The sequence below is a fragment of the Notolepis coatsorum genome (assembly GCF_963971535.1).
Source record: "Notolepis coatsorum genome assembly, chromosome: 7".
Classification (NCBI taxonomy): domain Eukaryota; kingdom Metazoa; phylum Chordata; class Actinopteri; order Aulopiformes; family Paralepididae; genus Notolepis; species Notolepis coatsorum.
In genome coordinates this window covers 126,123,921-126,144,594 of record NC_140171.1, presented here as the reverse complement: position 1 = coordinate 126,144,594, position 20,674 = coordinate 126,123,921, and the positions used below count along the sequence as shown (strand labels likewise).

The 20,674-nt window shown below is 41.4% G+C and overlaps 2 protein-coding genes across 2 annotated transcripts; one reads left to right on the top strand and one right to left on the bottom strand.

Moving 5' to 3' along the window:
- Positions 1–953: 953 nt before the first annotated feature.
- On the top strand, positions 954–2,654 carry junba (JunB proto-oncogene, AP-1 transcription factor subunit a). The gene is made up of 2 exons (XM_084319404.1): positions 954–1,087; positions 1,330–2,654. Exon 2 carries the CDS (start codon positions 1,368–1,370, stop codon positions 2,262–2,264), a length of 897 nt encoding a protein of 298 aa, XP_084175530.1. The 5' UTR covers positions 954–1,087; positions 1,330–1,367; the 3' UTR covers positions 2,265–2,654.
- A 1,485-nt stretch (positions 2,655–4,139) lies between these two features.
- prdx2 (peroxiredoxin 2) lies at positions 4,140–16,734 on the bottom strand. The gene is made up of 6 exons (XM_084319405.1): positions 16,625–16,734; positions 15,505–15,619; positions 13,217–13,370; positions 9,662–9,784; positions 9,146–9,276; positions 4,140–4,615 (listed from the first exon to the last, which is right to left on the bottom strand). The coding sequence occupies exons 2-6, from the start codon at positions 15,605–15,607 to the stop codon at positions 4,533–4,535; spliced, it is 594 nt and encodes a 197-aa protein (XP_084175531.1). The 5' UTR covers positions 15,608–15,619; positions 16,625–16,734; the 3' UTR covers positions 4,140–4,532.
- Between the last annotated feature and the right edge of the window lie 3,940 nt (positions 16,735–20,674).

The following is a 20,674-nucleotide window of genomic DNA, read 5'->3' as shown; positions in this document are numbered from 1 at the left end:
CATGACATACACGACATACAGATAAACAGTACTGTTACAGCCAAGCCCGTGATAATGTGCCAATGCCAAACACCTAGTATTAAGGATCACATATTTCTGAATCGCACTGTGGCACAACAGATATTTAGACAAGACACCCTTCCCGCCTGGGGCAAAGGAGTAGGCTACATACGACTACATACACCCACTCCGCCTCCTCCACGCCGGAGGGAGGCATGGATCGTGGAAGCTGTCCAAAATGGGATTGGCTTCCCGCTTTTCGTAGAGGAACTGATGCACCGGCATACCCATATATGGACTGTTTTCACTTTTTTTTTATCGCTCTTCAGCAGTCAACGATCTTATCAATGTGATATTGTTAAACTTGAGACTATACAGGGACAGGCTGTTTTCACTTTTACTAACGCAGGTCAGTTTGATCGCCTCGCGCTTTTGATAACATTTTAACTAATGAATGACGGGCAGGCAACTAAACAAAACAACAAAAGCATGGTTGTTCATTATAGTAGGCTACTTCATCTATATTTCATATATAATAGATAATATAAAGTAAGCCTGTGCCTATATAGCCTTATTTGGTATTGTGAACTGAAGGGGGGTTATTAATTAACTAAGGGGCAGTTCATTTCCCATATATTATAAAACGTTGATCGACACATAAAGGTGAAATGTATCTAAATCATAAGATGTGTACTCAATGTAGGCTATGTTTCTCCATTCCATGGCATATGTATTAGCTCTTATAGTTTCCTTCTGTCTAGTGTCTATATAGTATACCAGCCTTGTTTACTATGCTTGTTCCTGGCAATAACGTCATCACGAACACGACGTCCCAGGGTGGGGCATAAGAACCAACCAATCGGTGCACCGTAGAGCAGCTGTGGTGTACAGGTTAGTAATAAGGTTATAAATACCGCGGAGCGAACATCCGACAACACACGCGTATTTGTTGAACCGGGGGAGAGTTAGAGCTTATTATGACCGGAGCGCAAACGGAACATCAACGCATACGAGTGGAATCAAAACATCAGAATTAGTCACCGGACTTCACTTTGACTCAACCTAAAGCGGAACAAAACGACAAACGGTACAGTTCCACTATTTTGGGAGTTTAGCTCTATTTTTTTTAATAAGTTTGATCCCCAGTATAATAATACAGCGGGACGTGTGTTGCTGCTGGAAAGAGAACATTTTGGACACTGAAAAGGTCCAAGCAGCATTTGCACCGCACACTTGTCTTTGACTGTCTGCTTATAGAAATTATGTCCACAATAATGGAACAGCCTTTTTATCATGACGACTCGTTTCTCTCTGCTTATGGCCATTCAGGCGCTGCCCTGCACGACTACAAACTCCTAAAGCAGAATATGAACTTGAACTTCGTCGATTCATATCGGAACTCAAACCTCAAGTCACAGCAGCTGCGCGCCGAGAGTGCATTCTACCCGGCGGGGACGGCGGACGTCGGGTCTCTAAAGCTCGCTTCTCCAGAACTGGAGCGACTCATCATCCAGAACGGCAACGGGGTCATCACTACAACCCCAACCCCTCCCCAGTACCTCTACAGCCGGGGCATCACAGAGGAGCAAGAGGGCTTCGCCGACGGGTTCGTTAAGGCGCTGGACGACCTCCATAAAATGAACCACATGGCACCGCCGAACGTGTCCATCGGCACCGGGGGTGTTGGATGCCCGGCAGCCTCCGCGGTGTTCGGCTCGTCCATGCAGCCAGAGCCGCTCGAATACACCACCTTGAGCAGTTGCACCCCGACCACTAACTTGTCTTCTTCAGCCAGCTACCCCTCGACCACCATCAGCTACCTGCCCCACCACCAGTATCATCACCATCATCCCCAAGCCGTGGCGCACGGTCCCCATCACTTGCAGCACCCGCTGGCCGGAGCGAGCCTCCACGCGCCGCGCTTTGGCGGGCTGAAGGAAGAGCCCCAGACGGTCCCCGACATGCACAGCAGTGACAGCGGGTCTCCGCCGATGTCCCCCATCGACATGGACCACCAGGAGCGCATCAAATCGGAGCGCAAACGGCTGAGGAACCGGCTCGCTGCCACAAAGTGCCGGCGGCGCAAGCTGGAGCGCATCTCTCGCCTGGAGGACAAAGTGAAGGTTCTGAAGACAGACAACGTGGGACTGTCCAGCACTGCGTCCCTGCTGCGCGAGCAGGTGGCCCAACTCAAACAGAAAGTCATGACACACGTCAACAGTGGCTGTCATCTTGTGTTGGCGCCCAAGATCAAGTCTTTCTAAAGAAACATTGCACTTTTAAAACACTGGACTAATGGAGAACTTGTCACAAAAAAAGCAATCTGCACTGACAGCATATACAAATCATAAACAATGTGATTTCACATTGGAAATAGCCTCTAAGTTTGTACAGGACATAAGGGAAGAGGGTTGTATGGTTTATTTGCCCAGAAAGCAGGAATCTTAAGCACATAGAAGACTGAAACACTTGGGCATTTTGAATACGTTTTTAGAAAGTGTCATCTCTTTGGCTTTGCCCGTTTACATTTTACTTTGACAACTGCCAGTTGTGATGCATTCCATTGTAAGTTATTTGTATTTGTCAGGTTGAGCCTGATATATTTGTCTTTTTGTACTTGTACAGTATATATTTAAGTAAATGCAATTACGAAATATGTGATGTTTCAATTTTCTGATCGATTTGGCTAGCCTTATAGGTCATTCATTGGATATGCTCGAGAAAATCATCGTCTATTTAGAGATATTGATTCCGGGTGCATCTCCTTGATAAAACTACACCGTTTCACATACTAAGGTTTACGGGCCCATTAGTCCAAAATCAAAGTCATAGCTATGCTTGAACCATATAATGTCCGTAATCTATATATAGGATTGAACATGCGTGCGAATGCGAGCCGTAGACTAGTTTCCCTACTGACGTACAGACGTTATGTCTATATATGGTCATTTTAGTTTCTACGTCACATCGAGAAAAGGTTTCCGGGAACCCCCGCCTACATTACCGGTCAAGAGACCATGCGCGCTTCCTATGATTTCGCACTCAAATAGCTCAGTATGTGCGTGTGAATGAGGTGGTTTGTCAGTGAGTGGTTTATGAAAGATAAGGGAGTTTCCCCACACTCCGCTTTCAATTTCCCAAAACGACTCGCGAGGAGAAGAGCACTATCTGAAAAAGTGGCTGGTGCTTAATTTCCAGATAGAATATAATTTTACAGATTTGATGTAAATAAAATAGATCTGACAAGGTTCTAAATCAAAGGCTACACTGGGCTGGACAAATGTGTCCAAGGACTCAGCATTGTTTATTTAATCAAAGAGGCATCCTGTTTCTATAGGTTCGAAGATATCGAAATACACAAGTCCTCGTCTCACTTTGCGACCTTGAATGACAAGTGTGTTGCCCATCTTAATTTCCAAATTTGGGGGTTGTCACAAAATACACCACTTATGTGTGGTACTATAGATGCTTTTTCCTTGTGAAATGGTGAATATTTGAAGTCAAAACCCTCCTACAAGCATTAATAGCCAAAGAGGAAATAACGTATTGTGTTCCATCCATGCTTCACTATGAAGGGGGTTATGAACTGGCAACCATGTTTTTTATGGACCACAAAACAAAGGTTGTTTTAAGTGTTAAGACACTTTCAGCACCAGACTAAGGAATGGATCGATTCGCATCAAGACAAATGGCCAAACAAATCGGTTCAAGATTATAACTTGACTACACAATAAATTAATCCATGTTGAATTGTATACAGAAAAGCAACCATAAATCTCTAAGAGGAGAAAACCCTAGATCTAGGGTCTAGTGAACACTTAGCATAGTTCCAAATGTTAGTGAATTGTTTTACATTATCCTCAATAACATACATGGTCCATCCACATCAGTAAAATGAGGCAATTATATTCTGCCTTGTTCAATTTGGTCAAGTTTGTGTGTGAACAATAATAAACACTTTGACAGACCAAGTATAAAGTGTAAATAGAAAAAGAAAAAAAACATACCCGATACACATAACCATGTGAATTAAAATAGAAAAAGTTCTGTCCATTTCACAAGTCACATCTCTTACTGGAACAATTTAAGAATACAGCAATGGCACCACCTAGTGGCCAAAACATTACTCAAGACAACAGTTTGACAGAACAATCTGTATCTTCCACATGATTTATTCGTCAGACACAACACTGCCAACATGTCAATCCTCATATTCCACTGCTTTCCACTTGTACTATTGAGACGGTCAACTGATTCTTTAACAATTGCAAAGTACAAAATAACCAATACCATCTGAATAAGAAAAAAAACAAACACAAGAATACTTTCAGTGCTCAGGACTATGAGGCAGCTCCACCGGCAGCTTATCGTAGAAGAGTTGTAATGTCAAGAAGGTCAAAGGTTTGCATCTAACAGCTCCCATAATGTGTTTGTGGGGTTGGACGCCAAGAAGAGACTCGCTAAATGGGAGTAGTTGTCATCCGAGGTTAAGTGCTACAGTTAGGAAGTTATCTTGGGAGAGGACGATGACTTTACTGCTTGGAGAAGAACGCTTTGCTCTTCTGGATGTCGGGGACGATGGTGTCGCTGCCAGGTCTCCAGTTGGCAGGGCACACTGTGGGGAGAGAGAAGGAACAAAGTCTTTGATTGATTGAATAGTTTATAATGGAAAATCACATACATTTGATCAAAATATGAAACGGGTATACATTTTCTCCATTTACCAATAGGATTTCATAAAACACAATAAAGCCATAGGCTTGTTTCCATTGTGGTCCTTCATCATTGGTGTCAGTGGATTTATGTACTGGTGTGTGGACGTGGGTGTTTGTAGTGTCTGTATGTAAGGATGTGTGGTATAAAAACAAAAACATACAATAATATTCCATTTTATAGACAATAAAAGAATAAAAAGGAACACATATTAAAAACCCTTTGTTCACTACTCCCAGCTTCTGCTACTTATGATCCACCTCTTTATAGCTAATTTAAACGTGGAGAAGGGGCTTATGGTCTTCAACTCCATTGGTAGGCTATTCCATTGTACTGCTGCTGAATATAGGAATGCGTTTTGGACTATTTTCCTATTGCATCTCACTGGGACGATGTCTGTAGGGCTCCCCCTGGTGGCGTGTCCGTGTACATCCCTTACCATGTTAAAATATCCACTGAGGTACTGAGGGACAGTATTCCCGAGTATCCTATGTGTTATGTTGAGTTTTATTTGAGAGACCCTCTCCTCAACCCTGAGCCATTTGAGGCTGTTAAAATGTGTCTGTGTAAGGCGAGTCCTGGGATGGAGTTTTAAAATCATTCTAACTAATTTGTTCTGAGCTGTCTGTAGCCTACCTTTCAGTGCTACTGTGATGCCAGTGTACCAGGAGGAGCATGCATAGTCATAATGACATTGGATCAGTGCCCCTGCCAGGACTTCCATTGCTGACCTGTTAATATAGGTAGACACTCTACAGAGAAATTTTATTCTCCGATTGATCTTTGTGACCACCTTTTGTGCCATGCTCACCCCTGATAAGGTGTTGTCCAAAATACATCCTAAGTATGTGACTTCCTCCTTTGCTGTTACCTCGATATCTCCTACCACTACCTTGAACCCAGGAGACCTCTTAAGTCGTATGGCCGAGCCAAAAAGGATAGCTTCGGTAGAGCTGCCGCGATAACCGCATTACCGCGGTATCGCTGTTGCATCACGCTCACCGCAGAGTTAGGCTGAATACCGCGTCACCGCTGTTTTTTTATCATAATAATAAAGTTGGCTTGCGGCTCTGCAGATATACCCTACTCGGTTCCAATCGACCCTATTGGGTAGAAGTGGTACCAGAAAAGACATGTGAAACATTGCAGACCACTGACTGGTCAGAAGAGACGCGTCACACTTTGTAGCCTCTGAACGAAAACAGAACGCCACCATCTTTACTGCCTCGCTAAGGATGCATTTCATTCAGGATTTGTTGGCGACAGAACCAAGCAATAAACAAAAAAGAATGGATTCACTGTGTATTCTGCCTTATTTATTGATGAAACAAAACAGACATCAACCCAATTTACCACCGAGCGGAGAGTTTAGTGTCACAACAAGATCGCTGATGTGTTAAGTTTGTTGTTGTTATTATTAGCCTAATACTACCGTCAGCCGATATACACGAGAGGTAACGTTAAACCCGGGTTTGCTTGGTAGAATACACAATGAGAGGTAACGTTAGCTTTGGCAGAATAGACGCAACGAGAGTCTGGTTAATGTTGTTATTGATTGATTGAAACTGTGTTAAACTCTGGCTTGCTGCAAGCCCTCGGACATCTATGCCCACGGAGCTTTCAGTGTACACAAGCGAGCGGCCCCGCCTGCATCCCCACGTCGGAGACAAACGGAGTAGTACCTGGCTACAGTGGAAAAGGAACGAAGTACCAGGTGCCTAAAGCGGGTCGAGTCGAGTAGGTACTATGCAGTGGAAAAGCGCCATTAGACTAGAGGCAGGCTATAAGAGTAGACTACTACTAAAAAAAAAAAAAAAATGCATTCAAACTTTTTTTTTGTTGTGCGCACTGTGCGGTAATAACCGCGGCGGTAGGAAATATTTCGCAAATTCGTGCGGTAAGGAAAATATCAATACCGCGGCAGCTCTAAGCTTCGGTTTTACCCAGGTGTAGGGATAACCTGTTTTCGACCAGCCAATGACTGATCTTGACAAGCTCTAGACTGAGTGACCTCTCTACTTCTCTTTTGTCCTGATGGGAGACCATGAGTGCAGCATCGTCCGCAAATAACAGTTTACAATCACATGCAGTTTTCATGTCATTAACATAAAAGAAATAAAAGTGGTCCTAAAATACTTCCTTGCGGCACCCTGCACGTCTGTTGGAGTGAGGAGGATATGGTCCCATTAATTTCCACTACTTGTTTCCTGCCTCTCAGATAAGACTCCATCCACCTTAAGGATATACTGTTAAAACCCATAGCCTTCAGTTTATATAAAAGTATGTCGTGGTTAACAGTGTCGAAGGCTTTTTGTAAGTCTATTAAAACCATCCCACAGAATTGACCTTTGTCCACCTCTGTTCTAATTTGGTCTGTCAGATATAATAAACATGTGTCTGTGGAATATGATGTTGTTTGTAGAGAGGTATTCGTTTATTTGATCATTAATGATCCTTTATGACTTTGGATATCGCACTAAGAATCGACACAGGCCTATAGTTCCCGGGGTCTAATTTATTGCCTTTTTTGTAAAGCGGAATGACTCTGGCTTGTTTAAGTCCACCGCCGTGAGTAAAGTGAAAGCAGAACGTTTGGACCGTCAGGTCACAGTCCATGTGTAAAGAAACGCCATGAACTCTGATGAAACAAGGTCTTGTGCACAATGTGACTGATAAGCCGGAAGGGAATGCCAATAACCAATTACCTAAACCAGCTCCGCTGTGCTGAAGGCTGACAGCCTACGGCTTCAGCGCATCGAGCAGAAGGCCCAGTATGGCCGCTGCATAATATGCCATATAAATAATACATCATATAAAAAGGCCATGTGGTCGACCACATGCCTCAACCAGCACAAGAGGCTAAATTAGACACGCCATAAGAGTATATTAATCCCAGCCGAAGAGTGCAAGAGCGCTTCCGCATTCTTCGCCATACGCCAGTACGGTAATGCGCATTTGCTTTTCCTTCACCCAGGTGCTCGCCGCGCATGCGCATGAGGTCGCCGCTTGGTTCGACGCGAGACCGCCATTCAACACTAATCACAGATGCCAGAACGCGCCATATTAAACGCTGGTCAATCACATTAATACTATATGCTATATGCTATTAATACTAATACGGTATATATATACACACGACGCGTTAAACGCTGGTCAATCACATTAATACTATATGCTATTGCTATATATTGCTATTAATACTAATACGGTATATATATACACACACGCGATGGACGCAGCAGGCGATCACTGCTACTGTTATTCAGCCACGCCAGCCGCCGCGCCGCAGCCGTGCAAGAGGTACATGATTGATTGATTGTGTAGTGACTGTACATAATTCACACAGAACTGTTGTTGGGAATAGTAGTTCCCCCCGGACGATATTGTGTGTAGCACTTCCTGCCTCGAGCATTCATTCTACCTATCGATTCGACTACGTTGACATTGTTGTTATGCTGCTGTTGAATAAAGGAATTAGGTTCAACTTCGATACATCATTCTACCTATCGATTCGACTACGTTGACATTGTTGTTATGCTGCTGTTGAATAAAGGAATTAGGTTCAACTTCGATACACCGCCTCCGACTCCTTTATCCCAACTACTGAGCTAACATGAAGCTAACTACTGAGCTAACATGAAGCTAACTGCTGAGCTAACTACTGAGCTAACATGGAGCTAACTACTGAGCTAACATGAGCTAACTGCTGAGCTAACATGAAGCTAACTACTGAGCTAACTGCTGAGCTAACATGAGCTAACTGCTGAGCTAACTGAGCTAACATAACATGCAGCTAACTGAGCTAACTAAGAGGTACGCGATTGATTTGACATGTATTCCATAATATGTAAAGTACATGTGGTCCTCGTTTGGATAATATGTAAAGTACAGTTGACAGCTGCGTTGTGTTAACGTTGCAATGTACAGGGAAAACGTTATGGCGTTGCGAGTGAATCACGTCGCCATAATATACATGTATTCCATTTCGGCGTCTGAGCGGGGGAAAAGAAAATGCGCATTTGGAGGGCGTTAACGGGGCCAATCAGGGCAAAATGCGGAAGCGCTCTTGCACTCTTCGGCTGGGATTAATATAGACGCTTCCCATATAGCAACCTTGCCCTTAAAATAAAAGCACAACAAGTTTAATGAAAATTTTAAAGATTAATGTGCATCATCCCTGCACATAAATAAAACAAAAAAAGGTCAACTCATTAGTAACATCACACATGCAATTCAGAGGATTACAGAGAAGCTCTCCCTCTCCAGCGGAAAAGGTGCCCTGTTGAGAGGTTCTGCACAAACAATCCGTTTAGTCAAAGCCATCCATTTAAAATAAATATGTTTTTCTTTTGAAGGCCAATTTCCTAAAGAGGAAGTCCAGTTTCATCTTATTTGTGCCGACTTAACCCCAGACCCGCTCACTAGTACTCACCCTCTCCAAATTTGTCTGTGTGCTGGAAGGCCTGGACCAGCCGCAGGGTCTCATCCACTGACCGCCCCACAGGGAGGTCATTGATGGTGATCTGTCTCAGGATGCCCTTGTCGTCAATCAGAAACAGACCCCTGAGAGGGACATGGTCACACAGGTTAAGTCCCAGGCAGCAGAGGACATGGAATGTGACTAATAAAACCCGTTTGGCATCAACACTGGTGGCTCTGGGGGACCAAGATAAACAAGACGAAAGTCTTTCTTTGGTCTGCAACCCCTTAACAATTGTGTGTATTGAGTTGTACTGTATTGTACCCATTCTGCAATCTGTTAATAAAATGTTCAATCAATCTGGTTGACAAAGTGGCAAATGTAAATCAGGACAATTATAAAAACAAGGACACAATCAGAAGCCATCCTTCTTTTATCCACCATCCATCAAAAAAGGAAGAGTATGTGACGCTCCAGAGTGGAGGAGTTACTGAACATATGTTCATATAAATGGTGAGCATGCCTCACCTGTATGCAATGCCATCCTCCTCCTTCAGCACACCGTAGTCCCGGGAGATGGACCGGGTGAGGTCTGCCACCATGGGAATGTTCATGGGCCCCAGACCTCCCTGTTTCCTTGGTGTGTTGATCCTACATAAAAGCCAATTATCCCATTAGTGACCACATGAAGAGTTGTGGAGACATCAACGATGGGGGATGCCATTAAGGATGATTGGTCCCATGTCATGTTGTATTTAGTCCTCCCAATCTACCTTATAATGCAAGGCCTTCAACACATCCTCTTGTGTTGTTAGATAGTGCCAACATTAGCTACCAATAATCACAGCTAACATCAGCTACCAAATGTTGCAGCTAATGCTGGCTACTGTTAAATCAAAGAGCATCTTTGATTAACACTGGGTAGCATTAGCTGTAACATTTGGTAGCAGACACATAAGCTATGTTTGGTAGCAAATGATGAGACGGCAAAGGAGGATGTTATGTTGCATTGTGTGATACCACAATTCTTTATGTCATCAAACATGGGACAGCCATACTTAATACAGTCCCCCATTGTGCAAACTTGGAACTGGCTCATTGATACATTCATTTTATGGTTTGACAAATAGTAGCGCTAATATTAGTCCATCAAATATTGGTAGTGGGGTATATCCTATCAATATCTGCATATGTGCACAATTGTACAGGCCTGGCCCATTTTATAATTCTATTCCATTGTGCTTCTATTTTAATTTAATTTATATTCCATTTTATTCTACCATTTTATTTTATTCTATCGTAATTATCCGTCTGTTAACGTCACACCAAAAACAAACAAATCAAATGCCTTGTATGTGTAAACTACTTGGCAATAAAGACCTTTCCGATTCTGATAATAGTTTTGACCTCAAATGACTACAATGAGGATTTTTTGTCACGGAGCAAATTACTGTGTATTAAAGAGTACGATTTATGAAACACTTTAAGATGTCCTCATCCTTTATAAGCAGACCTAGTAGTGATGTGTTCATAGGGCTGGGCGATATAACGATAACGATAAATATCGCGATATATTTTAATAATCGATATCGAAATTAAAAAAAAATCGAAAAATCGTTTTTTTTTTTTTTTTTTTTTTACCTGCAACAGGGCAGTTTTAAAACCAGAGACAGTGGACAGACTTGTCTTTCTTGCCTGCAACTTAAAGTAATGGCTTTGCTTGTCCAAATGACAATACTGACCAAATTCAGATTTCTTTTTCTCTTGTCCATTTATTTTGTTTGCTTTCTAATTTAAAATACATTTTGAAACCGTCTGTACACAGTAGGCTATGTGTGCTAGCAGAACTAGACTCCAGTCACGAGTCACAGTGCACATGTGCGGTGGTTTGTCCACCAAAAAAGCGCCAAAAGATCGAAAATAAACCAGCAGAGCCAGAACTGTTCAACTCCTCTGGAGCCACAGCCAGCAGAGAAGCCGGTTTACTTTAGCTTTTAAACCAGCTGCAGCCTGAGAACTGGAGTGTGAGGGGATGTAACACTAAAGATGGCGGCAATGACAAAGAATTGCTGCAAAATAAACATACATCTGTTGTTAAAAAAAAATAATTTTTTTTTTTTTTTTTATACTTATAACAATTCGATAATTATCGATATCGAGAAATAAAATAAAATTATCATATCGTTATCGCGATATGATTTTTTTCCATATCGCCCAGCCCTATGTGTTCATATAGTTAATTTTGCTCTCAATTACTGATATCACCCAGACCCAATATTCATATATTGGCAAGCCCTTCCACAAGCAGACAAACTGGAAACTCTTGACGTTCTGTTACAATACAGTAAGATCAACGTTTTACTTAGTTGAACTGAGAGATTATATTCTCAAAGTTGGCAAGATTGACAAGACTGTTAACTCCCCTCATTTGACAAGGACACAGAGAATGTATCACTACTGTGCAGATCAGCAGTGTAAGAAAAGATAAACTGGGGTGGGTACCGTCTACTAAAACAGTCACTTAAGACTCACTGGGAATTTGCCAAGTCACGGTAGTAGTGAGACATCACATGGACACGCTGGTGGAGACTGGCTGCACAAACAGCAATAGAAAGGTGGATTTATCTAACAAAAAGAGCTCTCAATGTAAATAAATGCATGATGAATAATGTAATTTTGGATCTTTTAGGATTTTCCAGATATGGTGAGGGTGTGCTTCTGTTAAGGAGGCCAGTTTAACTATAAAGCACTATGATGTTCCCCTATAAAATACCATTTCTGATTAGTAGTAGGGATGCCCCGATCGATCGGCCACCGATCGTTATCGGCCGATAATCAGTATAAATATGCGATCTGTGAATTCCGATAATGAGTCATATTCGCCGATCGCGGAAACCGATCAAGCGGAGATCTCACTCGCTGTCTGTCTCAGACACACAGGACCTGCAAACTGCCGCTGCTCCTCCTCCCTAGCCCCGCCCGCACCGTGTACAGTTTGTAAACACAGGACTGAGAGGCGGCTCCTCTGCTCGAGTCTATAGTGCATTCGACCTGAGCTAACGTTAGCTACCTAGCTATCGTTACTGTTTAAACAAAATTACCCAGTCAACTATTCATTTTTAGTAGGCATTGTCTAACGGTATTTAGCCGGCTAGCTACTGATAGCTCCTGATCAACAAATTCTCCAGCAAGTCTAGTAGTCCATGTTGATACCTCCGTTAGCTTGCGTTAGCTGACGTTAGTTCACTGTTCAAAACGAAATGTCCCATTGAACTAAAAAGTTCTGTCTTAACGTCATCTAGCCGGCTAGCAGTAGCTACAGATAGCTCTTGATATCAATGTCTTATAACATTGATTCAATGCGTATTCGAGCTGAGGGCTTGCTGAATGTGATATGACCAAAGCACAGTAACGTTACCAATAGGGCTCCAGCTGCAGCAAAGGAGAATTCTTTTTGGAGCTGGAGGCTACTAGAGTACACACAGACAGTGGAGCCGTTTGCAGATAGCGAGCATTTTGACTTGTTGCGTGGTGGCGATGTCTCGCAGATAATACAAGTACAAGTCTAATTATATAATATATATATTTTATATAAAAAAAAATTATAAAATAATTTTTAATTTCTTTTTAATCAAAAACGATCGGATCGGTATCGGCCGATATGGCTCACGACGATCGGTGGCAAAAAACGTGATGGGGCATCCCTAATTAGTAGCAGCAAAACATCTTTGAAAAAACAAATTGGTATACAGTACGCAATAGTCAATTAATGGTAAAACATGACCCTTGAGATGTGCTTGATCGTGGTCCCACCACATACATTAATCAATCTTATACATTTTTGCTCTTCATATTCTGTGATTTCTTTCATGAAATAAAGCTACATTTCCATGACCAATATTAAACTTTACTATGGCATTTCCAAAACATTTTGGATATACATCACCCATAATTTTGCCTGAGAACACACCCCTCAAATTCCGTAACTGCTAAGTGTTTTCCATGACCCTAAGAACTCTCGGTACCCCAACTGTAACCACTAGGCCTACAAAGTCCATTATGATTTCTGATAGGAATGCTCACCAGGCCAGGTGGCTGAAGTGAGAGTCTACAGAGGCTGCGATGATCTCGCATCCAATCTTGCGGAACTCCTCTGCCCTGTCGCTGAAGGCCACAATCTCAGTGGGGCAGACAAAGGTGAAGTCCAGGGGGTAGAAGAAGAAGACCACATACTTCCCTGAACAGCACAGGAGGGCAGAGAGGAGATGTGAGCAGTGTTCACTCGAGTCATCATCATCACGCATGACATATCTACCAATAATTAAACAAGTCATCAGTTTCAGTCTCGTTAGGGATTGAGGAAAATCGCATAGAATATAGGGCTGTGTCACAGGGTTCGAAATTAACGGGGGCTTGGGGCATAATGCCCTTGAAAATGGACAAAATGCCCTCGAAAATCAGTTAAGGAGGGCACTTAATGCCCCCGACAGTTTACTAATTATATATATATATTTATCCGGTAATGGAGCGTCTGTGGGAGTACGGTTCAGATGACGCGCAAATAAAAAAAAATCATTTGGCGGAGCCGGTGTTCTGCACTGGCTGCAGGCAGCCAGCTGCCAGTCAGTTTGTGTAAAAATGGCACGCACAATATAAATCAATCTTCATTACGACTTTAAAAACATAGCCATTAACATTACATATGCCTACACACATCTTGCCATAGCGTTAGGAGTTTGTAAACACAACGCACGTTTTAACTATGGTAGCCCGACGCAGCCCGCAAGCTAATACTGTAGTCAATGAAATGTCACCGTAGCTACTAGCTACTGTAGCAGAGGAGGAAATGGGAGTCTGAGAGGCGGGGTGTTTAAAGACAATGATAGGCGTTTATTCAACATCCAAGAAGGCTAACATACAACTGTGTTTTACTAACTCCAACCGGGACTATTGCCGCTTTTCCACTGCATGTTGATGTTAGAACGTCTCCTCCTAACGTTACCGGAGCTGATAACATTGTCTGGGCTGGTGGTCCGTGACGCTAAAATGTCCGTGGGGGACCCGGCGCCAACCCATAGATAGTTCCAACTCACCGAATTACGTAATCCACCACAGTTGCACTCAATATTTAAATAATGTTAGTCTAAATAAATGTAGACAGAAACATAATAATTTCAAGCAGAAAACGAATCTTTCCATTAAGAACTGACAATCGGGGAATTTAAACATGGTTGACATTGTTTTTGTGTGTTTATATTAAAGAAAGGAAAGTCTAGTGCTGGCTGAGCATATTGTTTGTTTGCACTAAGTTAATACTTTGACAAATGTAGCCTATATTTTTCAGTCAGTTCGGTCTTTGTGTGCCAAACATTATTAAAGGCTGTAAACACTGTAAACCTTTTATTTTATTTTTAATAAATGAGCAGCATGTTTAGATTTGAGTGTTAAATTTTTTTTAATAAAAATTAACATATATCGAACTGAAAACCGTGACCCCAAAATCGTGATACGAACCAAACCGTCCCATTTTGTGAACCGTCCCACCCCTACCGTTTATCATAAAAATGCAGTGCCCCCGAAATACAAAAAAAAGCCCCTGAAAATCAATTAAGGGGGGCAAAAAAAGCCCTTGAAAAAATATGTTAATTTCTAACCCTGCTGTGTCATACTGCATTTTTCACAATGATACCAGTATAAATTTGTAATTTATCAAAAGTAGTGTCATATTAACAATATAGTGGCGTAATGTACATTTGCATACACTAGCAGCACGCATAATACAGCACTCTCATCACCAGAACACTTACATTTGTACTCAAAATTAGGTCAGTTTTATTAGGTGATACTATTTTGCAGGCTCCTGAAGAAGGTCAAGTTACTTTAGGTTGTTAAACTAAAATATTTATACAATAGAGTTATTTATACATTTACTGAAGATTCCAAGGAAAACACTGTTATGCCTACTTTTAGGCTTATATTTTGACTTGTCGTCACAAAATGCTGCTGCAATCACCAATGGTTCCCCCCCCCCACATAGTCATTAATATCGTTACCGCAAATTACCCTGAAAAACCATGCTATTATTTTAACGCTATATCGCCCAGCCCTAATAGAATAGAATACAAAAACAAAACCCATTGATCTCCTGCTAATACATGAAGGCTCATATCAGAGTCCAGATGTAGCATACACAGACTGGACTCAGCTGGGGTCCGTAAGGACTAAAATTATGCAACAGCAGACCCCATGTCCACATAGGCAAGAGCTGGTAAGCCTGGGCTATTAAAAGTAAAGGACTGTGGCAGTGTGTGTGCAATTTACTTAGACTATGCGAGAGTCTTTACTATGTCTTTGTACTGCAAGTCTCTTACCTTTGTAGTCCGACAACTGGATGTCCTTAAACTCTCCATTCACCACAGCTGTGGCTTTAAAGCCAGGGGCAGGCTTGCCGATCTTAGCATTTCCAGCAGACATGGTGGTAGCTCACTGAAGAAGCGGGAAACAGATAGTCAGCAGGTTTCTGGTGCCGATATGTCAATATACTGACTATGCGGATATGCCGTTAAATGGGTGGGGTGTCTGAGGGCAACTCTGCAGTTACATGACATGGGGGAGGGGGGGCATGGGAAAGCCTCCTGCAAAGAGTTAACCGTTTTCTGGATTTCACCAACATTCTTTGATGTATGCATTGCATTCAAGCTGGCTCAGTGAGGCAAACAAAGTCTAGTCACATGCAAGTCAGTTGCTCAGCACTGCAGGGCGGGGATTGGGGAACAATAGTCTTTTTTAATTAGAGGCTTGCATAACCATGAAATGCAGTAAACCATATAGAAATAAAACTACTACAGTAGATATATTAAAGATTTCTGCTGTGTTCATTTATGATTTTACCAAAATGAAGGACATTCTGCCACACTTTTTTTTTTGTATCGTACTCCAACTAGGCCTGCACTAACTGCCAACTGTGTGTGACTGACATTCAATTCGTTCTTTGAACGTGCAAACATCTGATTAATTGGGACTTAAGAAATATGAAACAAATGTTTGCTGCAACTGATAAATTGTATATAACGTTAGCTAAGCCATTTATTTGGTCATCTTTCAGTACACGTGCAGCAATCACTTTGGTCAAACTTTTAACTGCAAAATACGTTGTGTGCCAATACTACTAGTATACACACTGCTTTGCAACAGAACTGACAGATTACGCAACAGCGAAGCAAAAACGCAAACGAAGCCAGGTGTCTTGTTGGCCAACAGGGACAAAGGACAAGCTAGAAAGAGGCCGCAAGTCAAAGGAGGAGGGAGGGGATGAGCTGAGCCCACAATGGTAGCCAGCTTAGCCAAGTAAGTAACCTCTTCTGTCTGCTCGTCTCCTCCACAACAAACGCGACTATAACTATTGGACTACTTGTGTGCATGTATGGTAACGCCATATCACAATTAGTAACGGTTAGGATTATTATATACTTATATATTATTAATACTTACGTCTCTTAGTCTTCACTGGTATAAGGGGAGAGCAGAAGACTGACTGGAGAGATGGAGAGAGATAGAGCTGCCGCCGCTGCGTAGTGCGTGCAAGAAGGAGTGGAGGTTCCCTGGAAGTGGAAGCAACGCTGCTGTACTTGTTCTTTCAAAGTAAAGGTTGATTGCGATACAATACTTGCTATCTATTATGAGTTTGCTGTTTGCATGTCACTCAGTTGTTATTATTATTACCTGTAGCCTGCAGTATATGTCACAGAAAAACTGTTCAATATCTATTCATACTTGTTGAAATGTACATAGAAATAAGATATGCTCATAAGTACAATATGATATAAAATGCATTATCACAACCCTGTCTATTAATATAAGGAACAATGAACACTTGTGGAAAGTTTTTTGTTGTTGATTGATTCAATTATTTTTCTATTTCAAACTTGTGCTGTTTTCATCTTTTGTCTTCTATATGTAATGAAAGAGGTTTGATAACTGTTTGTGTATGTATATATGTACATTTTACATTTACATTTAGTCATTTAGCTGACGCTTTTATCCAAAGCGACTTACAAGTTCTGTACGACATTATGGAATGGACATCAGCTGAGTAACAATGTTCATCAAAGTGTTGCGTGTTACAGTGTAGGTTAGTTTATTAGGACAAGTGCATGACAGTAAGGTTAGTTAGGGTTAGATTTTCTTTTCTTTTCCCCCCCTAATATACATACATATGTGTATGTATATTAGTGGTGTAAAGGTACACGTATCTGTACCGAACCGTTTCAGTACTGGACCTTAGGTTCAGTACGGCTGTGTACCGAATGAATACAACGGTATGTTAACCACTAACGATTGCCCACCAGGGGCTGTTTCACAATCTAATATAAAAAAAAATTAACAAGTCGATTATTAATTTCAATATAGAATATTCGTTGACAGCCCTGCAAGTACAATTCGTTACTGCACACTACATCACCCCTGAGTGGAACATGGAAAGACAAACTTTCCCCCACTGTACCAAAAACCTGTACGGAACCGTGAATTCAAAACCGAGGTACGTACCGAACCGTGGTTTTTGTGTACCGTTACACCCCTAATGTATATAGTTGTATATATGTATAAAAAATTGCTAGAGGAACTATACAGGGTAACCTACAGTTTTGGCAAATATTAATAAGGTATTATTAAAAAATGTATTGTTAACTAAGTTAATTTTTTTCAATATAAGTCTAGTAATGTATGAATTAGTAAATATAATATAGTATGTGCTGATGAGTAAAAAGGGGTAGGATTAAATAAGTGTATGCTTCTTCCCACTCCTTTTCAAATATGCAAATGACACAAAAAAAATATTGAGTTTGACTTTTTTGTTTGTTCTTTGTTATTTGTTATATACATTTATTATTTGAACAGCTTAAGGCTATATTTGTACTTGATGTTTGTTTGTGTGTTGCATATTTGAAATAAACTTCAATCAATCAATCAATATGTAGTTGGAACAAAGATCTTTCGCATATAGGGTTCCTATAGAACTGAGTAGACCTGTGCAGTGGCACTTTTCATCTATGGGTGGCTAAAAGCTAGCAACAATTTCTTGGACACAGCTGTTACTTGGATAGTGGTATCTAGTTAGATTGGATGTATTAGAGTCTGTGGTCTGTGGACATACAGTATGTGTCATACTGCCATAAAGCCAGTAGACTTGCAGTGTCCAATATCGTCAGATAATGGAACTTTGAGTGTAGTTTGGGTGGGTTTGAGAGCCAGCAACAATTTATTTTACACAGCTCCAGCTTAGATGACAGTAGGGTGTGAAAGCGGAGGTCCTCTTGCGTCTGTGGTCATATGTGTCATGACAAACCAGTAGAGTGGTACAGTATCAATATATGCACTTTGAGTGTAATTTAGGTGGCTTTGAGGGCCAGCAGAAACTATTTATTTTACACAGCTTCAGCTTAGATGGCAGTGAGATGTGAAAGTGGAGGTCCTGCTGCGTCTGTGGACATATATGTGTCATGCTGCCAACACTCCAGTAGACTTGTACAGTGTCCAATCGTTATAGCCTATGCACTCCAATGAACAGCATGTATCCATTTAGGTACTGAGAAGAACTTTATCAATATTGTTATAACAGTCCAAATAACAGTATCATACAGAAACATAATTCGTATTGTATGGCTTTGTTTGTTGTTTTAATGTGCAAAATAAACATTTTCAATAGCTTCTGCTCGACAATGACTCTATGTACCGGATCTCCTCACTGGTAAACAAGAATACCCTGAAGACGCAGGAGCACTCATTCAAGGGTACTACGACTATGCTTGCACCTCATGGTACCAAAGCACCTCAAAGGCACTAAAAACAAAATTACAAACATCTCAAAACAAACTGGTCAGACTACTGCTTGACCTTACTCCTAGAACCCACCTCAGCCCTGCCCACTTTGACAACCTAGGATGGCTTAGAGTAGACGACAGAGTACAGCAACTTGCAATGGGCCTGGTCTACAAGATACACTACACGACCAAGGTACCCATGTACATGTCAAAATACTTCCCAAAGGTCAGTGAATACCACAATCACAACACCAGAGGGAGCTCCACAAATCATGTTAAACCCAGATTCGGCTCAAACAAGGGACTTAAAGGGGAACTATTTTACTATTTCTTTCACTATTTGGGCACTTTTACACAATTCCTGTGAGTCTATGGAACACCTCTGTAATATATATATATTTTTTTTATTCATTGTTTTGTATTTCTAATCAAGTCCTCAAAAACAGCATTTTTCAACCTCAAGATCTCAAGCCGTTTTGAGCCTGGGCTGCAGGTCCGGTCCAGCCACTGTGTGCAGCTCATCTTCTATCTCAACATTAACATGCAGCGGTGTCTTTCTGACATCACATATCGCGCACATTTTCAAATGACTCAGTTCAGTGAGGGTGAATATTGTGAGAGGAGAATTGGAAGAATGCGCCAATATGAGAATTTTGAGACATAGATCATATTAATATAAGTTCACATAGCTAGGAAACAATGCTAAACACTCAAAAAGGCCATTTATAAGATAGTTCCCCTTTAACACGTTTCGCAATTATGCCACATCAATGTGGAACGCCCTACCCACAGCTGTAAAGGAATGTAAATCACTACCCACTTTCAAAACCACTCTCAAAAAACAGTCTGTACAGTCTGAATGAATGAATGAAAACTTTATTTAACAGATTGCAGAATGGGTACAATACAGTACGGCTCAATACATACAATTGTTAAGGGGATGCAGACCTGAGAAAGACGTTTGTCTTGTTTCCATCAGGGTCCCCCATTTTCAATTCATATAGAATTGTCTGATAGTTTATTGTCGGCGAGCCATATGCAGATTTTGCCTAGTTCCGAGCTGAGGGCTTTTTCAACCTGTAACTTGTTCTTGTCAGAGACCAGCAGGGCTGAGTCGTCCGCAAACAGGAACAAGTTGCAGTCACAAGCTGACGGGAGGAGCAGCAGTAGCTGACTAGCTGTACTTCAGGGTGGGGAAGGGGGAAATTGACAATGTAGGCCAGGGGATAAAGGATTCCAGTAGATGGCGGTAAAGAAGAAGAAGAAGAAGAAGAAGAGACCTTGTAACCGTACTACTAGCGTAGTATACATTACGAACTGAGGAGGGCAGTAATACGCCATGTTGCGTCTACACTGCCGGAAATTCACAAGAAGAAGAATCAATCAACATCAACCCACTATCTACATTCGTTGCACACATGCATCCACACACTCTTTAGACACTACACCATATTTTCTCTATTTATTAAAAGATTTGCACTACATCCATATCTCATTTTTGCATTTAGCATTTCTTTTTTTAAGTTTGCATTTTTGGGACTTAATTCCTCGTTTCATTTTTCTTCAGGGGCTCATACAGAACCAAGCATTTCACTCTTTTTTTTTTTTTTTTTGCCAGGCGACCGATTTTTTAAGCCAAATATCACTTCAATCCTATTAAGTTAGTTCAAGTTAGTTATTCATTTATATGTGCTATTTATGAGAGGGCTAACTTGTTGCA

Excerpts from the sequence above, each read along its gene's own strand:
- junba (XM_084319404.1), top strand. The coding sequence starts at position 1,368 with ATGAACTTGAACTTCGTCGATTCATATCGGAACTCAAACCTCAAGTCA.
- prdx2 (XM_084319405.1), bottom strand. The coding sequence starts at position 15,607 with ATGTCTGCTGGAAATGCTAAGATCGGCAAGCCTGCCCCTGGCTTTAAA. Across the intron at positions 13,371-15,504 it reads CCAGTTGTCGGACTACAAAG|GGAAGTATGTGGTCTTCTTC; the intron begins GTAAGAGACTTG and ends TGTGCTGTTCAG. Across the intron at positions 9,785-13,216 it reads CACTTCAGCCACCTGGCCTG|GATCAACACACCAAGGAAAC; the intron begins GTGAGCATTCCT and ends GCTTTTATGTAG.